The sequence below is a fragment of the Podarcis filfolensis genome, assembly GCF_964270895.1.
Source record: "Podarcis filfolensis genome assembly, chromosome: W".
Classification (NCBI taxonomy): Eukaryota; Metazoa; Chordata; class Lepidosauria; order Squamata; family Lacertidae; genus Podarcis; species Podarcis filfolensis.
Window position 1 is genome coordinate 41,283,070 of NC_139619.1, and position 26,575 is coordinate 41,309,644.

Here is a 26,575-nt window from a genome sequence, read left to right on the forward strand (position 1 = left end):
TCAAAAGCATCCATTCTTCGGTGATCAGCCTTCTTTATGGCAGGCAGCATAGTGCTCTCCAAATGTTGATAGACCAAAATTCCCATAATTGCTAAGAATTGGCCTTGCTGACTGGGGCTCATGAGAGTTCCACTTCAGCAACACCAGGAGGGTGCAGTGTCGGCGATCCCTGCTGCTGCAGCTGCACCACTAAGGTTTCTACTAGAGCAGCCAGTAGAGAGCAACATAAAGCGAGTGGCAGAGATGTATTAGATTAGATTATAGCAAATGTGGGCAACTTCTCCAGTGATCGGGGTGGGAGTTGCAGTTTGTTAAGGGCAGTAAGGCGAAAGCAGAGCGGCCATTTTGCATGGAGAAGGTTCCAGGCTCAGTCACCAGTGTGTGCAGATCGGGCTGGGCATGATCTCTGCCTGAAAGCTGCTGCCAGTCCATGTAGTCAGTCCTGAGCTTGATGGGTCAATGGTCTGCCTCAATATAAGGTAGCTTCCTATGTTCCTGTGTACTACAGCAGGGTTTGGAGGGCCACAAGCGCCCTGCCCATGAATTAACGTACCAGGGGAAATTCGAAAAGTCTTTGCTGAAAGGACATCAAAGCAGGGGCCAGGTGAACCTCTTTGGGAGATTATTCTGAAAGGTCGGGTGCCATGACTGAAAAGGCCCTGCCATGCTTGAAAGAGCAGGAGTTCCCTGGGAAAGGGATTCTAGTCAGTGGAGAGGCAGTGCAAACATAAGTGGGCCTTCTTCTGGTACCCTTTTCCCAAACCTTGAAACACTTGAAAGGCCAAATGGGATGCTCTGAATTGGGCCTGGAAGCAGTTCAAGAGCCAGTCTAGTTCACAGAGCACTAGCCTAATATGATCATACTGCCCAATCCTAGTTATCAGTCTTACTACATATTGCAGGAAGTGGCAGCAGGCTGCCCCCCCGCCCCCCGACCCCGTGAGCTAGCCTGTAGCTGTGGTTGCTTTGCTTTTTTCCAGCATTGTCATCTGATCACTAAAAATGAGCTTCAGAGACTTCTGACCTACGACCAGGTGAGAGACATCTTTGTGTTATATGTGGTGGTTTAGGATATTGCCCTGTTTATTTCCTTTGTCTGGGATACCCCAGCCTAGGCTAGAGAAGCCACTTTCAGGCAGTTAGGAGCAAAGAACATAGGATGACTGCGACTTCTACAAATGCTTTTTAAGGTTGCAGGTTTGTGCAACCTGAATTAGAAGCAAGTCCCAATTAAGTTGGAGGGTTGCCTTGGAATAAGTAGGACTGCTCTGCAGTTTCCCAGTTAGAGGGCTTTCCTAGCTCAGCACACGCTCCAGATGTTGTTGGACTCCCATCAGCCCCAGCATAGCTGCTGTCCAGCAATATCGAAAGGTCTAAGGTTTCCTGCTCTAGGTTTTGCATCTGTCTGGAAAATCTGCGTTGCTCACATGTTCTTATCAGCAGATACTTCCATTAAGTCCAATTAAATTGCTGGTGCTTTTTGTTTTACATTTTTCTCTCCAAGGTTTGTGTGTTCATCATGTTGACGACCTTTCTCCCACTTGGCATAAGGATCATTGGTATTTTGTGTTGAAACAGAGGCCTGATTGCTGCACCTTATGGTGGATTTAAACTCTGTGAGCGTAGTCATGCCTTAGCCCTTTGAGAAGGATGCTGCAAGGAAGGCAAGGGGGGGCAGCCTCAGACTTCCAACATACGCAAAACCATCATAAAACATTAAAAACTTCCCTAAAGGCTGTATAGTTACTTATCTCCTTGACATCTGACGGGAGGGTGTCCCACAGGGCAGGTGCCACTACTCAGAAGGCCCTCTGCCTGCTTCCCTGTAACTTTGCTTCTCACAGTGAGGAAACCGCCAGAAGGCCCTCGGTGCTGGACCCTGATGCCTGGGCTGAACAATGGGGATGGAGACACTCTTTCAGGGCTGAGGCCATTTAGGGCTTTAAAGGTTGGCACCAACACTCAGAATTGTGCTCAGAAACGTCCTGGGAGCCAACGTAGGATGCGAAAGGATGGTTTTGCAGTTGCTCATAGTGTCGGGGTGTATTCTGGTGGTTGTTAACAGTTTGTATGGATTATTGGTACATATAACATTGCATATTGTAGGTATGGCTAACCTGTGGTCTGCCAGATGTTACTGAGCTGCAGTTCCTGTTGGCTCCAGCCATCATGGCCAGTAATCAGGGATGATGGGAATTGTAGTTCTGCAGCATTGTGAGGGCCACGTGTCTGCTGCTCCTGAGTTAGAGGATTTTCCTGTTGTGTGATGCAGCAAAGTAATTTAAGATGACATGGGGCAAAAATGCACAAGCATCCTGTACCTTTAATAATTGTGTATAAGATAGGATTTCAGCAGGTATACCCCTTTTTTTGCACTTGGCTAACCTACTAGTAGGGACGCGGGTGGCGCTGTGGGTTAAACCACAGAGCCTAGGGCTTGACGATCAGAAGGTCGGCAGTTCGAATCCCCGCGACGGGGTGAGCTTCCCTTGCTCGGTCCCTGTTCCTGCCAACCTAGCAGTTCGAAAGCACGTCTAAGTGCAAGTAGATAAATAGGTACCGCTCTGGCGGGAAGGTAAACACCGTTTCTGTGTGCTGCTCTGGTTCACCAGAAGCGGCTTAGTCATGCTGGCCACATGACCCGGAAGCTGTATGCCGGCTCCCTTGGCCAATAAAGCGAGATGAGCGCCGCAACCCTAGAGTCGGTCACAACTGAACCTAATGGTCAGGGGTCCCTTTGTTGTTGTTGTTGTTGTTTAGTCGTTTAGTCGTGTCCGCCTCTTCGTGACCCCATGGACCAGAGCACGCCAGGCACTCCTGTCTTCCACTGCCTCCCGCAGTTTGGTCAGACTCATGTTTGTAGCTTCGAGAACACTGTCCAACCTGGGGTCCCTTTACCTTTAACCTACTAGTACTTCACCTTGGTCTTCCAGCACAACAGTGGCTGTTAATAGATTCCATTGTCAGGCAACAGGGGGTCTTTTGCTTCTCTGTTGATAAGCAATTTCTTTTTGGCTTTAGCTAAACATTCAGCGTACCCAAAAGACAGCTTTTGCTGATTTCACAGAGGGAGAGATCAAGTTCATCCCGACGTACAAATTTGACTCTAAAACAGATCCTGCTTGATAGTTGAGCCTTTGTAAGTAAGTCCTCTCAAACATTCTTCTGCAAGGCTTGTTTGTTTTTCCTAGTCTGCTGAGATGCTAGTAGTGTCCTGCCTTTCCATCCTCCTGAGCAGGCTAGTAAAACATATATTTTAAACATGGCTTTCTGCTAAGCAAGCTGTTGGAGGAGGGCTAGAGTTGAGGGCTGGACGGACTTCCTTTCCTCTGCAGCCAGAATGGACACCAAGCCACAGAGGAAGAGAGAGATCCAGCTCTCCTTCACCTGCTCACTTTGCTTGCATGGAATTCCGGGTTGCCAAAGGCTGCTAGGCGAGTTGTGAAATGCAAGGCTGTGATATGTTGTCTTCCTCAAGCCATCCCTGCTCTGGAAATGTTTTGGCTCCTTTCCCCCACATTTGTCCTGATAACCAGCATCCTCTGTTTCGTGGTGTGTATAAGCGGTGTTGCAGTTCCTTGAAAGGTGCAGCAGGCTGAATGAGAATCCTCTTTGTGTCAAGGAAGTCTGGGAATTAGACTTGGTGCTCTCTCATAAGAGCATGAGAGCAGCCCTGCTGGATCAGGCCATTGGTCCATCTGGCCCAGCGTCCTGTTCTCACATTGGCCAATGAGATGCCTCTTGGGGAGCCCACAAACAGGACCTGGGTGCAACAGCACGCTCCCCTCCTCCAAGCCATACTGCTTCTCTTGGTGGAGTATGTTCTGTGGCCATTATGGCTAGTAGCCATTGAGCCTCACCATCCATGATTTGGCATATTCTTGTGGTTCTTGACAACTGTCAGAAGCCACCTAGGCCTGCTAGTTTCATTGCTCTTGCTGTGGTAATGGGGAAATCAAAAGGACAGGCGGAACATGTAGTGACGAAGCCGGAAAAGGGCAGGCTCCTTTGGGCAGCATTTCAGGTGCCAGAAAGGGTCTTTTGGATCACTGAAAAAATAGTGTCTGAACAAGAATAACGGGGCCCCTTGCTTTGGGGAAGGATCATCATTTGGTGGTGTGCCATATGCTTTGTATGCAGAGTCTCAAGTTGAAAGGCACCTCCACCTGAAAAAGGATTGGGCCACAGAGAGCTGCTGCCAGCCAGAGGAGACTTAATTAATGAATTGTGGGGTTGGAAGGGATCACGAGGGTCATCTAGTCCAACCCCCTGCAATGTAGGAATCCAAACTGGGGGAGGTCAGAAATTCATTCTGACCTGGTAGATGGCAGCTTTTGATTTCCTGACAACTCTCTCCATGAGGCAAAATGCCTGCACACCTGCAAGGTCCGCCCCTTCAGAAGTTGGACTCCCAAGCCCCATCATCTCCAGCTCTTAACCGTGGTCAAGATCACAGGCCGTGTGTGGAGCCAAAGTTGGACTGTGTGAGCCTTGTGTGTTGCCTCAGCCAGTCCAACTGTCTCCTTGCAGTGGGAAGTGCCGTGTGCCAGCATGGTGTGAGCCAATCCTCTGGAGAGGAGGCAGCGTGAATCAGCTCAGCTACCGAAGCCACATGGAATTAAAAAGGAGCGACCACAAGCCCGTCAGCTCCCTCTTCCTCACAGGGGTAAGACCTGCCCTGGCCAGGGCTATCGTCTATTCAGGGTTTTTAGTTGCCTGCTATGTGGCACCTCCTCGAATCTGGGCAGGTCCTGACCAACAACCAGGCCCCTTTCCACAGAGCTCCTCCTTGGCCAATGACTTCCGGTGCAAGGAGTGGGCAGGTTTTGGCTCTGTTAAATCCCTAGGCTTCCATTCTCCACTCTTCTGAGTACACGCTGCTCCTGCAGGCATGGCAGACCACATGGGATGAACTGTATACCTTAACCGTTGGCTCCATTCATGCAATGGAGCTTCTGTGGTACTTGGCTTGGAGCATTTGGCTTCAGCCCATTGGCTCTGGAAGTCACAGCCGCTGCCATCCTGGGGAAGCTCTCAGAGTTACAGTACTTGCCTCTTTCAGGGCTGGGAACAGGGGGGTGCATCAGGCCTTTCTGCTCTTAACTCATGCCCCCCCCTTTCAGTCCATAGCTCCAACAAATGTGCTCTGCCCCCCCCCCCATAGGTGAAGGTTGTGGCTGACCGACGGTACCGGAAAGTGTTTGAGGATATTGTTCAGTTGATGGACAGGATGGAGAACGAATTCCTTCCCTCCCTGGAGGGAGGTAAAGACTAATAGGATCCTCTCCAACCCCTTAAAGAGGGTTTGCTGCAAAAAGACCAGGGGGGAAAGAAGCCCTTGGCCCATCTAGCTCAGTCTTGAGCGGTTCCCCAGGATTTCCGGGTGATCTCTCCCAGCCCTACCTGGAGATGCTGGGGATAGAACCTGGGACCTTTGCATGCAAGGCCGATGCCCTTCCACTGAGCGGCAGCCTCTTCCTCTTCCTCGCAGGCAAAGACTCCAGGGGTAGCCAGCGTGGTGCCCTCCAGATGCTGGACTACAACTCCCATCATCCCCAGCCAACATGGCCAGTGGCAAGTGCAGCAATATCTGGAGAGCCCCACGTGGACCTGTTGCATGTGCAGTCCCCTAAATGAGAGCCCGGGGCCAAGGACAAACTTCCCCCTGGAGCACGTTTCCTTGCCTCTGCTGAAGGCAAGCACTCTCTTTCCTCCCCCCCCCCCCTTTTGCTCTGCAGTTTCCGTTTGAGAATGTGAAGTTCCGGCAGCTGCAGAAGGAGAGGTTCCAGATCACAAACAACGGGCAGGTCACCCTCCACTTCTCCTTTATCCCCAAGCTCAGTGACAGCCAGTATTGGAAGCCATGGCTTTGCGCTGAGCCCTGCGAGGGATACTTGGAGCCCAGCGCGTCTCTCTCTGGAATCAGAGAACTGTAGAGTTGGAAAGGGACCCCAAGGGTCATCTAGGGAAGGCCTTCCTTTTCTCCTCCTCTTCCCAACCCTCCTCCCTCAAACCTTGGGAGTTTGGTAGAGCAGGGGAGGCTTAACATTTGTGGGCTGCATTGCCCCATGCTCAAGCCTCCAAGGGCCACACGTCAAAGCAGTGGAGCCCAAAGTGTAAAAGTGTGTGTGGCCAGCTTTAAACAAACACACACACACAAATGAATTGAAGCCAAACAATGCTGGAGGGTCCCCAAACACCTTTTGGCATCGCAGGGAACCAGTGAGAGCAGTCCGTCCAAAAATTACTTTTTTAAAACAATGCATATTTTTATGTTGTGGAGGCACAAAAATATCTTGGGGAACATATACAACTAGCCAAACTTTTAAAAACTCAATGAAATGTAAACTAAAAAAGAAAGTTACATTGGGGGCGCAAAAATCCTTTCCCTTTTTATATTCTTTTGTTAGGATCACTTTCTCTTACCCTCCAGTATCCTGTCACCATCTTCTGTGCAGCTGCTGCTTTGGAGGACTAGAGAGGAAAGTGGGGGGGGGGGGACTGAGTCGCTTCTTCTCCTAATTCTTGAAGTTAAGGTTTCCCCCATACACCTGTGAGAACAGGATGCTGTACTAGATGGGCCATTGGCCTGATCCAGCAGGCTCGCATTGTGTCCTTCTGTTCAATTCTTCACTGTCTTCACTTTTAATTTACAGACAAGCAAACCTGGCTGTGCCAAAGAGTGTATCTACCTGACCTCCTCCCATTTTAGGTGAGACGGTGGACATTTCCCTGGATGTGTACGTCAGCAAGGAAGAGAAGATTGAGGCTATCTTTGTCCTTCACCTTGACCGTGGCAAGGACTATTTCCTCACCATCAGTGGGAGCTACCTACCAAGCTGCTTCGGGACCTCCTTGGAAGCCTTGTGCTGGATGTCTACCCTTCCCACTCTGCTTGCCTGCTTGAAAAACAGCTGCTCTTCCACTCAGAAATGTGGGGGCTGGGGGTCCTCCGCTGCATTCAGCTTCAGCTTCTGTAGCTGTGCGTCCGCTTCCTGTGTGCTGTTCATGCCCTTTGTTTGCCTTGACTGAGTCATCCCAGGTTCTGGTCCTCCCACCTGCCCTTTCGCAGGGCCACTGAACCGTGTGCATTTCCCTGCCATCTGCCCAGATACTGTTCAGCCAACGGGCTGTTTCTTTCTCTTCTCAGGGCCTGTGCCATTAACACCCTTGGTTGTCTTTTGCTCTTGCCTTCCTCCTCTGATCTCAGGGAGAAGACAGCTTCCTAGAAAAGGTAACAGTTGGTTTGCTATCCTCTAGATGTTCTTGTAGCGGGCTCAAATCAGGTACAGGCAACGCCCCGTTTACACGGGGGTTGCGTTCCGAGGTACCGTGCGTTTAAATGAAATTGCGTATATTGGGGACAGCATTGGAAAAGCCTGCAAACACCCTCTAAACTTCCGGAAGCCCTTTGGAAAGGCCTTTTGAAAACCAGCAGCCTCCCTGCAAAACTCCTTGCTCCAACTCTCCACAGGCCTGAGAGGTCGGTGCCAAAGCTCCTGGGAGGGAGTCGAGATGCTGTTTCCATGCCACTTTGCCGCTTTTGTGCTCTTGGGGGGGGGGGACATTTTTGCCCCTTCAAGTGCCCCTTCCAGCTTTGCGGCAGTGTGCATGTGCCTCGAAGGCACGTAAATGGAGTTGCCCTTGTCAACGATCAGCAGCTGCTCCATGCAGTGGCAGCTGGTCCCTTAGGGCAAACCAGGCACTACCCCACCAACCTCACCTGCCTGCCTTCTGACTCAAATCCAGTCCAGGTGGTGACTCTAGCTCTCTGCGTTTTTCTCTTCCCTAGTCTCAACGTGGCCCTTGTAGAACTCGGCAGAGGAGAACGGAGACGAAACCAGAATTTGCCAGCACTGCTTGTAACTGATTTTGCGCTGCTTGACTCTGGGTCCGCTTGCGATTGGCAGCACGGGAGGCAGAAAGCCCAGTCTCATGATGCAGGCGCCAGCCCCCTCTGGCCCCAAGAGCCAGTTTTCTCCTTGTTTCTGTGCTCAGCCACTGCTGCACAGGCTATGCCACTCTGGCTTACTCTTACCACCTGAGCACTGGCATTTGGGAAGCGGTAGTGGCTGCTTTGGGGTGGCTCAGGGAAATGTCACTCCTCTCGAAATCAGATATACTTGGGTGTATTATCCTAGCCACAAGGAGACAGTGGTGACTGTCAATTTGGACAGCTGTAGACATTGAGAATCATGGAGGATATGTTTATCAGTGGCTACCGGTCAGGGCTATTTCTTGCCACTATTATCACAAACCACATGCTTTTGATTACCAGTTTCTGGGGAACATGATGGACAGAGTGCTCTTGTCCCCGTGTCCCTATGGACTCCCAAGGGCATGTGGTTGGCCATTCTGGGAACAAAATGCTGATCTAACCCAGCAAGGCTCCTGTGTTCTTTAGCATGCACCAGCTACTCTTGCACTAAGACTCTGATACAGTATGTGTCATTCCCCACATCAATACACTCTCTCTCTCTCTCTCTCAAGACAGGGGCGGGGAGTATTGGTGGCGGGATGAACTGGGTCCTAATCAACAGCTGCCCTGGGGATGAGGGGATCAAATTCTCCATCCTTGTCAACTCCTTTTAGTGATGGGCTGCTTGCCACTGCTGTGCTCCTAAAGCTCTCTTGCTCCCCCCTCCTCTCTTTCTCTTTCTCTTGAATGTGGTAGCTTGAGATAGAACTAACCACCCTGAACATTTCTGGAGAGGAAGATGGGAAGGAGGCAGGAGGCATGGTTCACCAGCTGCTGTGTGCTGCATTGCCCAGACAAAGTCGTGGGCTGGGGCTCCAGCTGTTGCTCAGTTTCTACCACTGCCTCTGCAACGTGCTCTAGACAAGGGGTGGTGAACATGTGACCCCATCATCTCATCATGCTGGCTGGGGCTGCAGCCCATCAACCTATGAAGGCCCATCCATGTTCTGTTGCTGTTTTTGTTACTTATTTCCTGCCCTTCACCCTAAGGTCCCAGGGCAGATTCCAGCAATTTGAATAAAATGTTAGCCAAACCTCATGTCCACAGCTGCATATTCAGTAAGCTTTTGGGTGAACTGCACATCCGGAGTGGGAGGATTACGAGCTGCATATTAATAGGGGGAGGGGGAGCTTGGATTTGGGGTGCGAGCAATTTGTTTTTTGTTTTCCCCCTTGAGATGCTTGCTGTGGCTAGGGCCGGGCAATACGTCAATATAGATATATTTTCAAATCAGCTTGAAGTCTAGATAGTGAGACTGGTTTCATAATTTCTGACCTGGCAATATATTGCAAATCATGATGTGTGTGTGTACTATGCAAAAAACACCATGTGGGGGGAAACTGTGAAGCCAGACGATGCTTCTCTAGATTCCTGCAGCCCCTGTGGACTCTGCCGGTTCAGCTTTCCCCTGCCCTCCTGCAGGGGGCAGCAGAAATCACAATGCGGGGGAAACCGTGAAGCCAGCGAATGCCTCTACATAGCTCCATCTTATTTCAGACATCGTGATATATTGGTGTATTGCAATGTTTAGCTAGTGATATATCACTGTGTTGAAAGCCAGCTATCACCCAGCCCTAGTTGTGGCCTCAGAGGGCAAGACTTGTCCACCCAGCTGGAGCAAGGAAAGAATGCATACAGGCACACATTCTGTCAGGCTCTCATGCCAGTCCCCCTTGTCATTGGACCTCCAGGAGAAGCAGTTTCTGGATATCGTACCCCAGGATGGTGATGACTCCACTGAGCGGCCAAGGAGATCTGCCTTTTGGTGGACCACCTCTTCAAGAATGCCTGCCACCAGGTGAGCTGAGGGGGACGGTACCATTGAAAGGATGGGTGTGGGCTGGAATCCAGTACCAGTTTTGGGGTGTGCAGGTTCCAAACGTCCCAATTGATTTATATCTTAGCTACCGACTCGCTCTTACAAACTCCTGCTGTGAGTATAGTGGCACCTTGGTGGAGCGGCAGCGGGTGGGACATCCAGCATACGGTCTTCCTTAGAGCGGCTCAGAAGAACCCAAGTGTTCCCAACCATTGTCTGTCTCTCCCTAGCAAAGCGGCTCTCTGAGACTGGCCACTAGAAGAAGCGGGGAATGATTTCACTCTCCCATTGCCCCAAATCAGGAGAAGGGTAGTAGGAATGCTACTGTGGAAAGCAGGCGGGATACAATTCTCAGCCCTTGCGCCAGCTCTCTTGGTGATGGGCTTCTCTCCACTGTGGCATTCCTCGACCTCACATTATGCACCCCAGGGCTGGATTGTTCTTCATGCTATCCAGGATGTACCTCATCCCTTCCGAACGCATGGGTGATACTCTGCTTCAGGAGGACCTCTTCCAGACCCCGGGGACGCAGGACGAGCTGCAGGAGATAACTGAGTGCCTGGACACCAGCATTTCCGAGACGATCCGTATCCTCTCTGGGGGACATTGTTGGGGAGCAGGGCTGCTTGGTGGTTTTCTTTCGCTCTTGGCTGGAGTGGACCTCACTTTTATATACCTGGTGGCTTAGGTTCCTAGGCCAGCCCATCCTTAAGGCTCTGGGACACAGCACAATGAAATGCCCACAGTCAAGTCCAGTCATGCATCCAAACAGCTTCACAGCTTTAACCCCCATTTGAAAACATCAGCCTGGCTAGATAGAGCAGAGGTGGGGAATCTTGACAGGCCCGCAGGCCCCACATCTAGCATCATACGTGGTGTCAAGGTAAAGACATGGCTGCAAAGGAGCTTCAAGGGTGCGTTCAATTGTTCTTTGGCAAGCAGGGTTTGTTGACCGCACTTTTGGAGTTGACCACTAGTATTTGCTGTTTGGATTGAAACCATGCCTGCAGAAGGACATTTCCTCGGCAGATCAGCTTTGCAGGCAGCTTCGTCAAGAGGGGAGGTGTGGGATAATTACAGTGGGGTGGCTCAGTTGGTAGAGCGTGACACTCTTAATCTCAGGGCTGCGGGTTCAAGGTCCACCTTGCGCCAAAAGGGGAAACTTGCAAGGTGGGCCCAGATGTATAAGGACCAAGCTTCTTGCTTTGGACCAGCCTGGGAAGGAGGCAGGCTGCAGGTAACAGGACAGAACATTTCCCTTGCCAGGCTGTCAATAGCTGGCAGTGACCACTCGGTGGCCGAAGCTCTGCTCATCTTCCTGGAGGCAGTGCCAGAACCAGTCCTTTGCTATGAACTGTATCAGCGCTGCCTTGAGTGCTCACATGACAGCCACCTCTGTTGCCAGGTCGGCCCCAGAGCCCCATCTCTTCCTGGCTGGTCTGTGGTGTGTACAGAAGCATAGAATCAGAAGGGATTTCCAAAGTCATCTAGTCCAAATGTTGCCGCGAGTAACAGGAAATCCACTAAAACATCCCTGAAAGCCAGTAAACCGGCACACTGGCAGGAGGGCTAGTCTGGTCTGGGAAGCCTTGTTAACTGCAGAGGTTGCTGATGTCTCCTTTGATAACCATCCCTCTCCGTTGTGGAGGGGGGTGGGGTGCGCACATGTTGCCTTTTTGCTTTCTGACCAGGACTTGTAACAATAGCCCACCTGTTTCAGTGAACCTCGCTTGAATTTCCAACCCAGGAAGCGGCCATATACTGGGCCATCTAGCTCAGTATTGTTGAAATTGACAAGCAGTGGCTCTCCAGGATTTCAGACAAGGGATGTTCCCTACCCTCCTGGGAGATGCTGGGGGTGGAGCCTGAGACTTTCTGCATGAAAAGCAGGTGGTTTACTGCAGAGCTATGGCCCTTCCCCCAAGATATCTCAGTTGGTAGAGCATAAGACTCTTCATCTCAGTGTCCTGAGTTCAAGTCCCACCTTAGGCATTGCAGGGGGTTCGATTAGTTAACCCTTGTGGTCCCTTCCGACTCTGCAGTTGCATTATTCCCCAAAGTTCCCAGCAGAGTTGTAGTCCGGTTACCATTTTAAACATTCTTTTTTTTTTTTTATGCCAGGTCTAAACCTGCAAACATAACAAGTACACCGTGCTAGTGATCCATGCCCCTCCTCTAGCAAAGCTCTGCACTGAAACTCCAAACCGCCCCTCCCTGTCTTGCAGGTGATCTGCCAGTTGCCGCGGTCGCACCAGAACGTGTTCCGCTTCGTGGTGGCTTTCCTGCGGGAGCTGCTGAAATACTCTGAGAGCAACAATGTCAGTGGCAACATGCTAGGTAAGGCCTGCCTGTCCTGGCTGGGAGCTGGCCTTCCTCCTGCTCCCGCCTCCTCTCATGCAAATGTTTTCGCTTCCCTGCAGCCACCCTCTTCGCCAGCCTCCTGCTACGGCCTCTGCCCAACGTTCTGCCGAGTGCCATCGGCTTCCTCCTGGGCTTCCTGCTGGGGGTGGATGACTGCGAAAGGTGCCAAGCGTGACTGGAGACGAAGTGGGGAGGGAAGAGGCAAGGCCCAGCCTCTGTTCTCTGGTGCCTGCCCTTCCCCTTGTGCCATCTTGCCATGTGCCAGCTCCCTTCCCTGTGCTTTGCCCTTTCCACCTTTTCCTCTTGACTCCTGACACGGTTGCACACTTGGCTTTCCACATGGTTCCAGGGCATTGGCAGCAGGTTCAGGGTGCTTGGGGAGGGACCCTGTTGGAGGACAGTCATTCCCCTGCCCATCCTACTACCACCACTGCTGCTCTCAGTCCCTGCGCAGTAGTCCACGCTCTCCCCTTCTGCTGCAGCTGAGCATGTGCTACTCTTGGTGGGTACCAGGCATAAGGATTCCTGGCCTGTCCTGGGATTGCAGGACCTCTTTCTCTGTCCCCCCAGCCTTGATGCTCATCAAGAAGGGGCAGGGCAGCCACTGTGGCCCACGTACGCCTTAGCCTGCTCTCTATAGTTCAGCTATCTGTCCCCATTCTGCCAAGTAGAGTTCTAGGGTGTTCATTCTTCATGAGACACTAAGCACTGCCTAAAGGGACCAGGGAGGAGGAGGGGGCGCAGGCTGGGAAGCAGGAGGGGAGCTGAGGCAGTGGGTACAGCTGGGTTGGGTTGGGCTCCCCACCCGACCCCAAGTTCTGCAACTTTGTCTTTCTGCTTTTCTGTCCTGGGTTCCTGTACTTGGTGCACACACACTCTTAATTTATTGGGAAGCGGTTGTTTCAAAATGAAAGATCCGTTGTGCAGAGATTGTTCTGGTGTTTGGAGGGGAGCTACACTTGCCTTGGCTGGTTTCTCCACTGCTCTGAAGCTCAGCCAGACTTTCCAAATGTAGCCGCCTTGGGCCCTCGCAGCACACATGAGGGAGAGGCTGTGGAGAGGGGGTGCTGCATGGGGCATCAGGTCGTGCAGATACCATGGAATCTGACTTCGCTCTTCACAACAAGGCTTGCAGGTGCAGAAAGAGGGCTACATTGCTTCCCCAAGGTGTTTCTCAATTGCTTTCCTTCCTCATACTGCTTGCAGCTTGCAAGTTTCAGCCCAGCAGCAGCTGGCTGCGAATTATTGAATAGACTCTTGAGGGGAGGTCTGCCCTCCCCTCTCCCCATTAAGCTTTGTCTCCAGGGCTCAGTGGTAGGAGGGAGAGCAGAGGAAGAAAAAGAACTGGGCTTGGCTTGAGGGGGTTATGAGAGCATATGTGCACCTGGTGCCAAGGGATAAGGCTGCAGAACTGAGCAGAGCACACTTAAGAGCAGGAGGAGCTGAGCCCTGCTCCCGCCACCACCACCAACAGCAACTCCTAGATGTCCACTTGTTCTTCTCAAGGGAGTCCCAAAAATGACCAAAGGAGACTGGAGCTCTGAGAGCAGCTATGGAGACTGCAGAGTCTGGATGGGAGCTCTTTTATTACTTATTTTCATTTGAAGTGGGATGGAGTGGAGGCTAGATGGATCACTTTGAGGGGGGGGAAGCAGGTGCTGAGCAGTGGAACGGGATTGGGAACTTCCCCCTTCCCCACTGAAATAATCCAACTGGGCACCCTAGGAATTGGCAGGGCCAACCTGCGCATGAGGCGTTGCGAGGCCATTGGCTCAAGGGGGGGCAGATCAAGGTCCATAGAGCACCATGCTTGCAGCCATGCCACTATTGTGACCACGGTCAGGCCCTTGTGAGGGTTTCGCCAACACAACCTGCTCCTCTCCAGCCTCCTTTCCTAAAGGAGAAGCAGAGGCAAGGCTCAGGGTGTTTCTGCCTCAAGCAAGAACATCCTCAGCTGGTCCTGGCAGTGGACATTAGAAATTGCTTTCGATATGAAAAAGAGTGGAATGCAGGAAAGTGGGGGGAGGGGAGTGTGTTAAAGGAAAAGGGAGGAGTTTTCCAAACTAAAATGGGGGTTGAAGACAGAGCTCGATTGAGTCACAAAAGGGGCTTCTGCCAGCCCAGTGGAATTTCCGGCTCCCCACATCCCAGCGTCTTAAAACACAAGAAGAGCTTGGGGAGTCAATTTTGTGCATAAGGTAGATGTTTGGCATGGTCTGTCCTTGATGTGAAAAGAGGATCCTTTCAATATTTACTTTGGTGAACTACAGCTCCCACAACAACAACTCTGAAGGTGACGCAGATGTTCAGAGCGGGGTGCTGATAATGCCAAGGTCCTAAGTTTGATCCCTGTATAGGCCAACTGCATTATTCCTGCATTGTAGGGGATTGAACTAGATCAGTGGTTCCTAATTGGCTAATTACTGAGGACCCCTTATTTTTCAAAAGCCAAGCCGCAGACCCCCTACTTTTGAAAAAATTGATAACTCTATGGTAGTTACCTCTGCAAAGCAATTTTTTGAACAAAATGTGGGGTAATAAGCAAAGGATTTTAGGTATACTAAAAACAACAAGACCACCCATAAAATGTATGCTATTGCCATGCCAATATGAGAGAAAATTAGTTGGAGGGAGGCAAGGGATGGGGCCACGGACCCCTGATTGGGAATAACGGAACTAGATGGTCCTCGGTGTCCCTTCCAACTCCACAATTCTATGATCCTGTGTCTTGAGGAATAGTGTGTGTGTGTGTGTTTCTGTCTGAACTTTCCCAGCCTTTGCTTTATTCTGATTTGCGCTTGCGTCCCTACTCCCCACGTGTAGAATTGCTATACCTTGGGATTTTCCTGGACATTCAAGCGTTTCCCGCATGGACACTTGTTTCCAACGGCCAAATCCCGGCGGATGGCAACCCTACCCACTTGTGCCAGATTGCCTGGCATACGTTACAAGCATCTAGTCACATAGATTCTCCAGAATCCCGGGCCTAGCCCACCTGACGGGAAGAGTCCGCGACCAGAAGGAGGAGGAGTACCAGGAAGAATGGACAAAAGTCAAAGATTATTTAGCTAAATATGTCAAGATAACCTAACTGGAAAAGCTTGCAAATATGAGATAGGCTTAGGGTTTAAATATGTAAGGATAGGAATTAAGATGTTTCAAGCTAGATTAGAAAGAATGAAAGATGTGAAGTGATCAAGTTATATTTTTTTTTTAAAGAAGATTGATTTTGGAAAACTGTTAAAATGAAATACAATGAAATTCAACCAGGGGGATTTGAGGAAGTCACTTAACAATGTTATCAAGATTGGTTTAATTACAATTAGGATGTATGTTTGTTTGTGTTATGTACTGAGTTCAATAGGATCCAAACTGCAGCAGTCTGATTGGTCCTAGAACAATAGGATCCAAAAGGCAGCAGTCTGATTGGTCCTAGAACAATAGGATTCAGAATGCAGCAGTCTGATTGGTCCTAGAACAATGCAGCAGTATGATTGGTTGGCAGGAACCACCCAATCATGCTCCAGATAGAAGTGAATCCACAACCTGATTGGCTTACAGTAGAATTCCGGAATTAGCCAATCATGTGCAGCCCATTGTGTAAATAATGTATATAAAGCAGATACTTTGAGGAGACATTCATTCATTCCTCCTCACCACTATGAGCTGAATAAAGAGCATGAAATCACTTTGCGACTCTGAGTATATTTCAGTTTGTTTGTTTGTTTGTTTGTCTTAAAATTTTTTTGGAAAATTAATTAAAAAAACTGAAAAGAAAAACACCATAGATTATCCAGAATCCCAAGCAGCGACACTGTGAAACTTTCATAGGAATAAAAGGTAGGGGGAAAGGAGGCACAATGTCAAGCAGGCAGCAGAATAAACCCGAGCACTGTGGGTCTAAAACCGGCCCCTGAATCTCTTGCTCCCCACTCTGCCCTTCTAACAATACCATTTTTTTGCTTGCTGGATGGCTGTGTGCAATGAGACCTCAGTCACTGAGGAAGGGTGCTGGCCCAGTGGTAGAAGTATGTGCTTGGCATGCAGGCGATCCAAAAATCAATTCAAGAGCAAAATTCCAGTTCTCATGTTTTCTGTCGAAATGGCTAATTTAAAGGGGAATAGCATGGTGCCTTCCACAGAGTCAGACCATTGAGCCGCCGAACTCCTTAAGGGAGGACCAGAGCTCACTGGTGATGCAGGTCCCAGAACAGTCTCCAGCATCTCCAGGTGAAACTGAAAACATCACCTGCCTGGAACCTTGTAGAGCCACTGCCAATCAGTACAGACAGTGCTGAGTTAGGTAGCTATGATCCATCCACCATCACCCTTTGCCCGAAGCAAAGGCACATCGCTGGTCCAAATCTTTGAAAGACTTTCCCTGCTCACCAAGCCACCTGCCCTCCTTTATGCATTGCCGATGGCTTATCAAAGGGATCCTCACTGCAAGTCTCATCAAGGCAGACAGCTTGATGAAATCTTGGTGCCCTTTCTTACAAAATGCTAACAGGGACAATGGCACCAGTTGCCCTCTGGACTCACAGAGTGCAGCTTACTTTGGAGCCATCAATTGTACACATTTGGAATGGCCCTTGAGAAAGGATAGTCTGCCTATAGTCAGCAGCTTACCCCCTTGTTGTTTGTTAAAAACTTGAATAAAAAGCATGCTTAAAATAAAACAGGAAAAGTGAAATTTTGCTGGTTTCTTGAGAAAAGAATAATGCCTCATTATTTGTATCTGCTTTTAAATGTTGTTTCTCTTCTCTTTGTAATGAGTTTTACTGGGTCTGTGGTCATTTTAAGTTGCTTACCTTCACTAAAATATATAAATCTACTCGACTGGAAACTTTTATTATCCAAATTCAAACCCACTTTGGATAGCAAAATTCCTGGAGTGGGGAGGAGGGTTCAATGTTCTAATAGATTAGATATGGACAGTCCTTCAGTACAGCAAAACTTGACACTTTGAAACCTTTGAGTCCTTTCCAAAAGGACTTCACCCACTATTTAGGGGGGAAGTATGTCAGAACTGACCTTCTGCAGTACTGATTCCACATTCTTGGACTCCTAATCTTACACGTAAATTAGAGCTGGAACCATCTCAGGCCCTATGGCTCTTGAAATGACCATGACCTATTGAGCAAAACCACAGACTCCACCTCTCTGGTGACTAAACCCCACTTGCGTTTGCAAAATAAATTAACAACAGAAGAAAATCATGGAAGAAATAAAATGGCTTTTGAAATTAACAAAGGCGATTCCTTTTATCCACATGTATTACGGGACATGTTCAAAGCGCCCCTCAGGAGAAATTCTGTAAGCAAAGGTAGCAGATACACAAGGACACATTGCTAAAAGAAACAAAGGGATTTGGAGGGACCATGAGTGAACAGGTAGTACCAGAATGTACAGAATTGTACCTAGAAAAAGGTTACAACTGGATTACCTTTTTGTAAACAAAAACAACAACAACCCCCAAAATAAAACTCGGAAGCAGCAGGACTCCTTAGGAACTCTTCAAAAAACAAAACACAAAACTGCATATCCCTACCTAGTCACCAAATGTGAGGGGAAACGTAAACCAGCGTCTTACACTGCTTTAAATGATAGCCAGATTCTGCAATTTTTTACCACACCAGAAGTAAAAGCACGGGGCATTAATAAGTTTTTGAAAAATCATGCACTTCATTTGTAGGCAAGGGAAAGCTTTCTGAAATGTACAAAATCTTACTAAGACACACAATCTGTTGAAATGACCAAGCAGCGGACAAGATTCGGGGACAGTGGTGTGCCGCCTGGGGAAATGTTCCTTTCCATTCACCTTAAGCAAAGATGTGGTGACCTTGTGCATCCATAAATAACTTTCAGAAATGTATTTCATTACTTCCCAAAGCTTCTCAATGGGCTACCAAATGGCATTTCTTTCTATTTTGGATGAAACTGGGGAAGCAGCTTTAGAAGAAGGGGTTGCTGACATTCACTGGCCTGGAAAACACCTGATGCCAATATGATGGCAAATTGTGGGTGGTGCATTGATGGAGAAACTAAGGCAACAAATGGGGACATGACGCCACCGGTGTTCTAAAGATACATTTCATGTAAAGATTATGATGGGCTTCTTCAAATGCCCATAGCCTCTTACAAGCAGAGGTTTTAGATCAATTTTCTGTAAACCTCTGTCATAAATAGTTGTCACTGAAAATACGACCCAACAATGCAATGCTGGACTCATCCCTCCCGTCAGCGTGCCTGGAAAGCACGGGTCCCGGTAGTTTCCGCCTCACTCTGCTCCTTTCTCTGTGAAAGCCTGCTCTTTAGCTTTCACATCGGAGCAAACCTCAACCCACCCCCTCCCAAAGAAACCTTTTTTATGAGCCCCCCTACTCTGCGTGTGCTTTCTTTGGCTCCTGTCTCAATGTGCAGAAATTGAGCACATGAATTTTCCAGCATCGGGAGTTTCCCCCAAGACAGTGTTGAGATCAGGCGTGTTTGTGTGGCTTCACGCTTGCAGTTATTGGGGCTTTGGCTAAGAGGAGTGCATGCACTTTCAGCAAGACATAGCTAGCTAGCTAGCTAGACAGTTTACCTCCCTTTGCTACAGTTTAAATTTCTGCATGCCATCTGCTGTTGTGGAACAAGTCATCCCCATGATCCCTCTAGCCCAGTGCTCTCTCGGGCGGCCCACAGAAGCTCTCAAGGGTTTCAGACAAAACATTTGTTCACTTCAGCATATAGCAGTCCAAAGAAATGTATGCTCTAGAAGGTCACAGGCTCCCCCGTCTTTGGGGTAGAGGTTTGACGTCTGAGACTAGATCTGCAGGACTCATAAACATTTCACTCTGTAGAGATGAGTAGTCGGCACCGTCCGAGTATAGGAGGAGGGGGGTGGGGGTGGAATACGGGGGTGAGAAATAGAAGAATGCGTTCCATCTCCTACACGAAGTCAGAGCCAATTATGAAGATTGACCAGTTGCTTATAGATCAAATGCCTGGATCATGCAGCTGCAAAGAGGTCTACCCAGCCGCTCCCACAGGCAACATGGAATTCTTCTGTGCAATTTACTGTGTTGTTGTTGTTGTTAAAGATGTAAGACAAGCCTATATTGCACTTCATTAAAAATGCCAGGTCACTTCACAACAATATACTGATGGACTCAGTAGAATCAGCAATCAGTACTGGGGCAGGGGCCTTGGCTGGCACCCTGAAATGCACGGCCCCTGCGCCAGTCCTGAGGAGGCTCAAGGCCAGGGGTCAGCAACCTTTTTCAGCCGTGGGCTGGTCCACCGTCCCTCACAGCATGTGGGGGGCCGGACTATAATTTGGAGAGAGAAAATGAACGAATTCCTATGCCCCACCAAGAACCCAGAGGTGCATTTTAAATGAAAGGACCCATTCTACTCATGGAAAAACACATTGATTCCCGGACTGTCCGTGGGCCGGATTGAGAAGACGATTGGGCCGCATCCGGCCCCCGGGCCTTCGGTTGCCTACCCCTGCTCAAGGCAATCACTTCCTGCACTTCACGTTAACGCAGAAGACGGCCCAGTTGTGCTCAGATGCTCAAAATTCCCTTTTCACCTTTGAATCTTTGGAGGGTCTGTTTCAGTTGGCATCGGGACAGCTCACCTAGCAGTGCAGCTGCCTTTATTGCAGAGGCAGGAAGTTTCCTTCCTTTCATATTCAGGATTTCTGTACTCACATAGAAATAATAAAATGGTTTCTGCTGTTTGTTAAAAGCCATGAATGAACTCTCACAACTCGTTGATAAGGTAGCTTGCTTGTGTTTCGAGAAATCGTATAAGAGGAGCATTCATAGGAAGTTGCACTTGACAGAGTCAATCTAGCCTAGCACTGCCTACACTGACTGGCAGCAGCGCTGCAGGGTTTTCAAACAGGGGGCAGTCCCAGCCCTGTCTGGTGGAGATCCTGGACTGAACCTGGGATCTCCTGCATGCAAAGCAAGGCCTCCCTCAACTCGGGAGGCGTGAGTTCTCTACTGTATTTCAACAAATGCTTTCACTTTATCATTTCATTTTCATCTGTATATTTTGTGCACATATTTTCCTGTATGTTTTAGACAGAGAGGAGTAGCAATAGGGTTAGAGGCAAGGGTCAGAGTTAGTGTTGTGTGAGCATTTTAAAGCAGTTGAGTTTAAACAGGAGGGGATTTCACCTGAAGAGATGGCCAGCATCGTGAATCTGTAAGTAGGATTTCGACTGCTTCTTTTTTGTAATCTTCTGGGGCGAGGGTTTGGGGTCCCCCACACGGCCAGCATCCCCATGGAATTCAACCCCTTCCTGAACAGCTTAACTTCTCTTCCCACCCGCCTTCCCATTCTCCCTCAAATCTCATTGCAGCTCAGCTGGTTAGAGGGAGCTGCAGATAGCACCAAGGTTGCAGGTTCGATTCCCATAAGGTACAGCTGCATATTCCTGCATTGCAGGGGGTTGGACTAGATGATCCCCAGGGTACCTTCCATGATCATTATTTTGGGATGCTTTTTATTACATTCGTAGCCCACTTTTCATCCAAGCAGTTCAAGGTGGCATTTATGGCTTGCCTTTCCCCCTGTTTGCCCCCTCACAACAAACCTGTTAGGCAGGCTAGGATGAGAGTGACTGGACCCAACATCAAACAGTGCACTTCATGACTGAGTGGGGATTTGCACTCGGATCTCCCAGGTCCTCCTAGTCCAGAATTCTAGCCACTATACACCCCCCTCTCTCTACCCCTTCTCCGTTTCTCAACTCTTCAGCCATCAACTGCAACAGACAGGGGTTCTGTCAGTCTTCCTGTCAGTCACTCTGACTCTAAGAGAGTTTTCATTGCATTCTTTGGCTCATCTATGCCTTGATGCTTTGACGACCTTCCTAGCAGCCCCCTTCGCTCTCCAGGCAGGGCTGCTGTCCTAAAAGCATTATGCTGAGGGCTCTTTTAAATGCTGGAAATGCTTCTCTTATCTTTCCTTTGCTGGGGGTGGGGGGAGTGTTGGAATCCCCCCCCCCCCATACATGAGATGCACCACTGTGTTCCTGTGGAGAGCCGTTTGGGGTCTGTGGGTGCATAAAAAAACAAAAAGAGCCCTATTGCGTGGCGAGTTCCAAAGTGGAAATAAAGACACATGACACAATTATTTCAGGTTAATGGGCTAAATATGGCCACAACTTTATTGGTTACAGGTGATGAGTGGTATTGGCTTAGGCATTGGTCCTAACTGACTATCCGGCTTCAGCCTGTCCGCTTGAAGCCCGGGAAGGGTTAACCACCAGTAGAGGGAGTCCTGCTGATGCACATCAACTCGCAACCCCCCCCCCCCCAGGTAGGCGAAAAACCAAGTCCGGCAAAAGAGGGAGATCCCCGGCCGTGCCAGCGATAAATAGGGCTGGTCACGCCCCCTGAGCCAGCCAATTCCCTCAGTCGTACTTTCCAGACTAAGGAGAGCCCACTCAGTAGCTGCAGCATCCTTGCTTGATGCAGACCTCCTGGGTCATGTGGCTGTGAAATCCTGCCACAGCACAAAGATGGCCAAACTGCAGGCTTGGAAGGAGTCGTTGCCACCAAAGACAGGATCCATAAAGCCTCCTTGTAAATAGGGTGGAATGGGGGCCAGGTCAATTTGGTGAATCAGTAAATGTGGCAGAAATTCATCTCTCTTCTCCTTCATTCTCTTCCAGATGACATAAGACTTGATGTCAGTTTCGATTATGGGGAGAAGACACAAGTTTCAAGACTCAGCGATGATGGAGTGGCAATTTTTGCTTGCTGTTTCATTGTGTGTTGTTGCTAATTGTGATCATTGCTGTTGTTTTAGAATTCTTTCCTATGCAATATTACTTTTTTATTGCTTTTAAATTGTTGCTTTTTAAATTGTCCTTGTAAAGGAAAGTGTTCTGCTAATGTTGATTGTATTCTGAATTGCTTCAAGAAGCCTCATAGCAATGAACACTATTAAGAGTAATAATTATTTTACCTGCCTTACTTATAATAAAGCATTGACATGCATATTTAAAATTAGCGGTTAAGGTCTTAAACTACACATTTTAATAGTTTCACATCTGTATTCTTTACTGTGTTCTAGCTTATAGATTTTAATTTTAACCTACATATATATGAGAGCCAGTGTGGTGTAGTGGTTAAGAGCGGTAGTCTCGTAATCTGGGGAACCGGGTTCGCGTCTCCGCTCCTCCACATGCAGCTGCTGGGTGACCTTGGGGCAGTCACATTTCTCTGAAGTCTCTCAGCCCCACTCACCTCACAGAGTGTTTGTTGGGGGGGGGGGGTAGGGAAAGGAGAATGTTAGCCGCTTTGAGACTCCTTAGGGTAGTGATAAAGCGGGATATCAAATCCAAACTCTTCTTCTTCTTCTACATGTTCTCTATCTCTGTATAAGTCCATATTCTGGTTTGTGGCTGTAATAAATTGATTTGTTCATTCAATAAAGCTTCGGTGGTTTTGAAATTCAGTAAATTGTCTCTGCCTCCATTTTTTGGTATTGAGGGAAACGCTCTATAAAATAATCAGAAAACATCAGGGTTGTAGTCAACATCAGTCCTTTCCACAGCAGACCTATTTAAATTGATGGGCACAAATTACATGGCTGTGTTGATTTTGACGCATCTCTTCTGAGTAAAACTCAGTTGACTACTGTAGGGATAATCGCGGAGTGGGCAGTGGGGTCCAGAGGGAGCACACTCCCCACCAGCAGGCAGCCACAGTCTGCCTGCACGCGTCACCCTGGGGTGCGTAGCATACTCCCCCTCACAGACAAAGTCATGGCTGTCTGGAACATCGTTCCCTCTGTCTGACCTTTTGCGGTCCCAGCAGTCTGCGGTGTCCTGTCTGTAACCTTTGTCCCTGAGACCTTTTGTCTCCTTCGTCATACACTGTGCAAGGGGAAAATGACGCGGTGGAAACAGGTGCCAAAATAACTTTGTACCACCCCACGATCTTGGGACCAAAGGTGTGTAAAGGTCACAGCCCAAAATGTATCTGCCTAGCTTGCATATTTGTCTCAATAAAAGGAGGCTCCACAGGACTGGTCAGCAGCTCGCTTCAGCCCACCTGTGCGCAGCTCACATGATGATCAACTCCTGTCTTGTGCCTTCACTTCAGACTACTCCTCACAGGATATCATGGAATTGTAGAGTTGGAAGGGACCACAAGAGTCATCTAGTCCACCCCCTGCAATGCAGGAATATTTTGCCCAACGTGGGGCTCCAACCCACGACCCTGAGATGAAGAGTCTCACACTCTACTGACTGAGCTATGGGCAGATAGCTTGTTTGATAAATGTGTCCCTTGGAAACATTTTGGTTTTATCCTCTCTGCAGGAGTTGCTATGCCTGATCATTCCATCTAGTTCTGTCGAAAGAGAGGTGGGGGTTGTTTTCTGATTTCTTAATTGTGAATATTTGGGGGGGAGGGGAGGCATAGGTGGAAAGGAGATACTCAGATGGACCAGAGTGAAATGGGGCCGAGTGAAATTGGGGCTTCGGGATGGCCTGGGGAAGTCTAAAAGTGTCACATCCAAACCAAAACTCTTGCTTGTTGGATGCCCCTGCCTTCTGTCATCATTTGAGCTTTCCTCTGCTTCCCTTTCAAGCTGCTGTCTGGAAGGAGGCCAAAGCCCACTTAAACATAAGAATAATTATAAGAAAGCATTCAGTCAACAGCCAGAGTTGAATGAAGACGATGTGCTAGGAGGAGAATGAGCTAATTAAACCATTCTGCAACACACACACACACACACACACACACACTGCACTCCGAACCCCAGTGCTGTTATGAGGACAATGGTCACAACCACACATTTCAAGAAGCATTGCACTAAGAGTCACAGATTCACCCAACACATCCTGGGAACCTCTGTTTGCTACAGATCTAACATCTCTCAGCACCCTTGGCAAACTGCAGTTCCCAGGATTCTTGAGGGAAAGCCTGGACTCTTTCAAGTGGTGTAAGAGCTTTAAATGTGTGGTGTGGAATTCCTCCAAAATAATTGGGGAACTGTGCAACCCTCTCTCTCTCAGGCTACGGTCCTGCCCCAGGCTCAGGAGGAGGAGGAGGAGGAGGGCTCTTTATTAGATTAGGTTTGTATCCTGCCTTTCTATTTTCATGCTCAAGGCAGCTAAACCGTCAGAACTACATAAATCAATTATAATAATCAATACAATAAGAATAGCATTAAGAATTATTTACCAAATCTAAATAATCTGATAGAAAATTGAGGGAGGGGTGATCTCTCCATCGGCTGCAGTCTTTGGACACAACATTTCAATGAACGTTATTATTATTATTATTATTATTATTATTATTATTATTATTATTTATTTCATTTCTATAGCGCTTTATATTTTCAAGAAAAAATTCAAAGCAGTTTACAGCATATTAAAACATAAATAAAACAATCTGAAGAATGTCAAATATAGAGTATACAGTTAAAGCAACATAGTTAACCAAAAACTGAAATATTAAAGATTTCAAAATAAAACATTACAAAGGAAGTCAACTACAGAATACATATTTAACACAAAGTTAACAAAAACAAAACAAAAAACTTAAGCACCCCCCCCAAAAAAACAACAACATTGCTAAGTAAAGTCAAATATAAAATGCACATTTAAAACAGCAGAATTCCCAAGAGAATAAAATATGATCATAAGCATGACACGGCTGTTTAGCAGGCACAAAAAGATGGGGCAAAAGAATCCAATAGTTTGGGCTTCTTGTCAGGCCGAGCGATGTCCCTCTGGTCTCACCAGGAGCCTCTTTAGTAGAGCTGGTGTCTGGGCCCTGCCCCCCAGGCCAGGTGGAAAGGGCCTTGCAGGAAGCGGCCTTCACAACTCACAACCGGCCAAGGCCATCATGATGACACACAGTTCAATAGGGCAAGGTTTCTGGCAGGTGGGCATCTAAAGCCTACCAGACTGTCCACGCAGACCTTGTTGGTCCACTTGCAACCTCTCTAGGTGGAGCAAAGTACTTCATGGTATTGATTGATGCTTTTTCCAGGTACATTCATGTGTTCATGCTCAAGCAGAAATCAGAAGCGTTTCCGAGGTTCAAGGAATTCTGTGCTTGGTTGCAAAATGTCCATGGAAAGCAACTGCAAAACCACTGGTTGGCTTTGTGGGAATGTTCAGGGATGCAGGAGAGGATATATTGTGAGATTATATCCTAGTCCAACTTGTGCTAACAAGTTCCCAAAATATCAGCAGAGTTTATAACATTCCCCCTTTTAAGTTCGCAACGGTAACGTCTGCACAGGTTCGCTAGAACCTCTATAATAATTACTCTGGTAATTTCCCCCTTTTGATCCCTCTTAAAATACAAGACACGACACAGTCTTTATAAAAGTATAAAAGAGTTTACTCACGTTCTGTTCACAATATGATCCCAGAAGGCAGACAGGCTTAAAAAGGTAAAATACATTTAGAATCTATCTTACAGGAAGATAATCCTATCCTCCTCTCTTGGCTGAGAGCCAAGAGGGCATCCTGCTTCTTTGAAAGATGAAGATGAGAGAGGCAAGAGGCAAGAGAGAGAGATGGCTGCCTGCCCTGTGCTTTTATCATTTACCTGCACAGGTGAGGCCACACCCACCTCTGGTCACATGCGGAGGAAGTCCGTCCCCAGGAAGTTTACCTGCTTGCTGGAAAAACATCCCTCCCCATGTTCTAACATGTACACTCTAGGAATGTTGTCACTGACTGCTCCTGTGTTTACATCCCACAGGCTTTCATTGAGTTCTGTGGACACAGTAAAAAAAAGCTGCCACCTGGTTTCTCTCGGGATGTTCGGATTGTGGAACACAGATTTGCTCTCCACCGTAACCATGTCTCTCAGCATACCACTTTATTTCCCCCCAGATAGGTGGCTACTATTCACTTGTAGGAAGATGTGCTTATTTAGATTACAACATTGCAGCGGGAGCAAAAGCCACCTTTCTTCTCTCAAGAGGGTTAGTCGAGTTTCTGTTGTTACGGAAAAATCGAGATGGGAGGCTGCTCAGAGCCCGTGGGTCCCTGCGGAACAAAGAAGGAGTCCAGCCACCAACCGGAGCAAATAGCGGAGACCAAAGTTTATCGCGCAACAGGTTCAGAGAGGAATTGAACCCCGAGAACGGGGTGACAAGGACTTTTAAAAGTTCCTATCTTATCCCAGCAGACAGTTCACTAAACATCAGCACTCCACCAGAAAAGGGGAGGGTTATACATGGTTAACATAGGGGGAATGTGTTGGGGTAACATGCAAATACAGGATATGTCTTGGGAAATCCGCTCCACTTCCCGGTGGGGAGGAGTTGTGGTGGACCACGTGGCCACCCACTCCCCACCAGGGGCGGGGGACTCTGTCCCCCGTTGCCTATGGGATCCCGGCCACGTCAGAGCCGGGCCAGCCAGCCCCCAGAGGAC

General features: G+C 48.5%; 1 protein-coding gene across 1 annotated transcript in view; it reads left to right on the plus strand.

Annotated features, from left to right (window-relative positions):
* LOC310753816 (inositol polyphosphate 5-phosphatase OCRL-like) overlaps positions 1-26,575 on the plus strand; it is a gene marked incomplete at both ends in the record, with an annotated part of 73,813 nt that overhangs the window by 32,543 nt on the left and 14,695 nt on the right. The window contains 11 exon segments of the mRNA XM_083595150.1: positions 981-1,034; positions 3,022-3,115; positions 4,512-4,666; positions 5,165-5,256; positions 5,258-5,264; positions 5,739-5,904; positions 6,713-6,864; positions 10,307-10,385; positions 11,076-11,203; positions 12,024-12,135; positions 12,219-12,321. Coding sequence (XP_083451276.1) covers positions 981-1,034; positions 3,022-3,115; positions 4,512-4,666; positions 5,165-5,256; positions 5,258-5,264; positions 5,739-5,904; positions 6,713-6,864; positions 10,307-10,385; positions 11,076-11,203; positions 12,024-12,135; positions 12,219-12,321 — 1,142 coding nt within the window.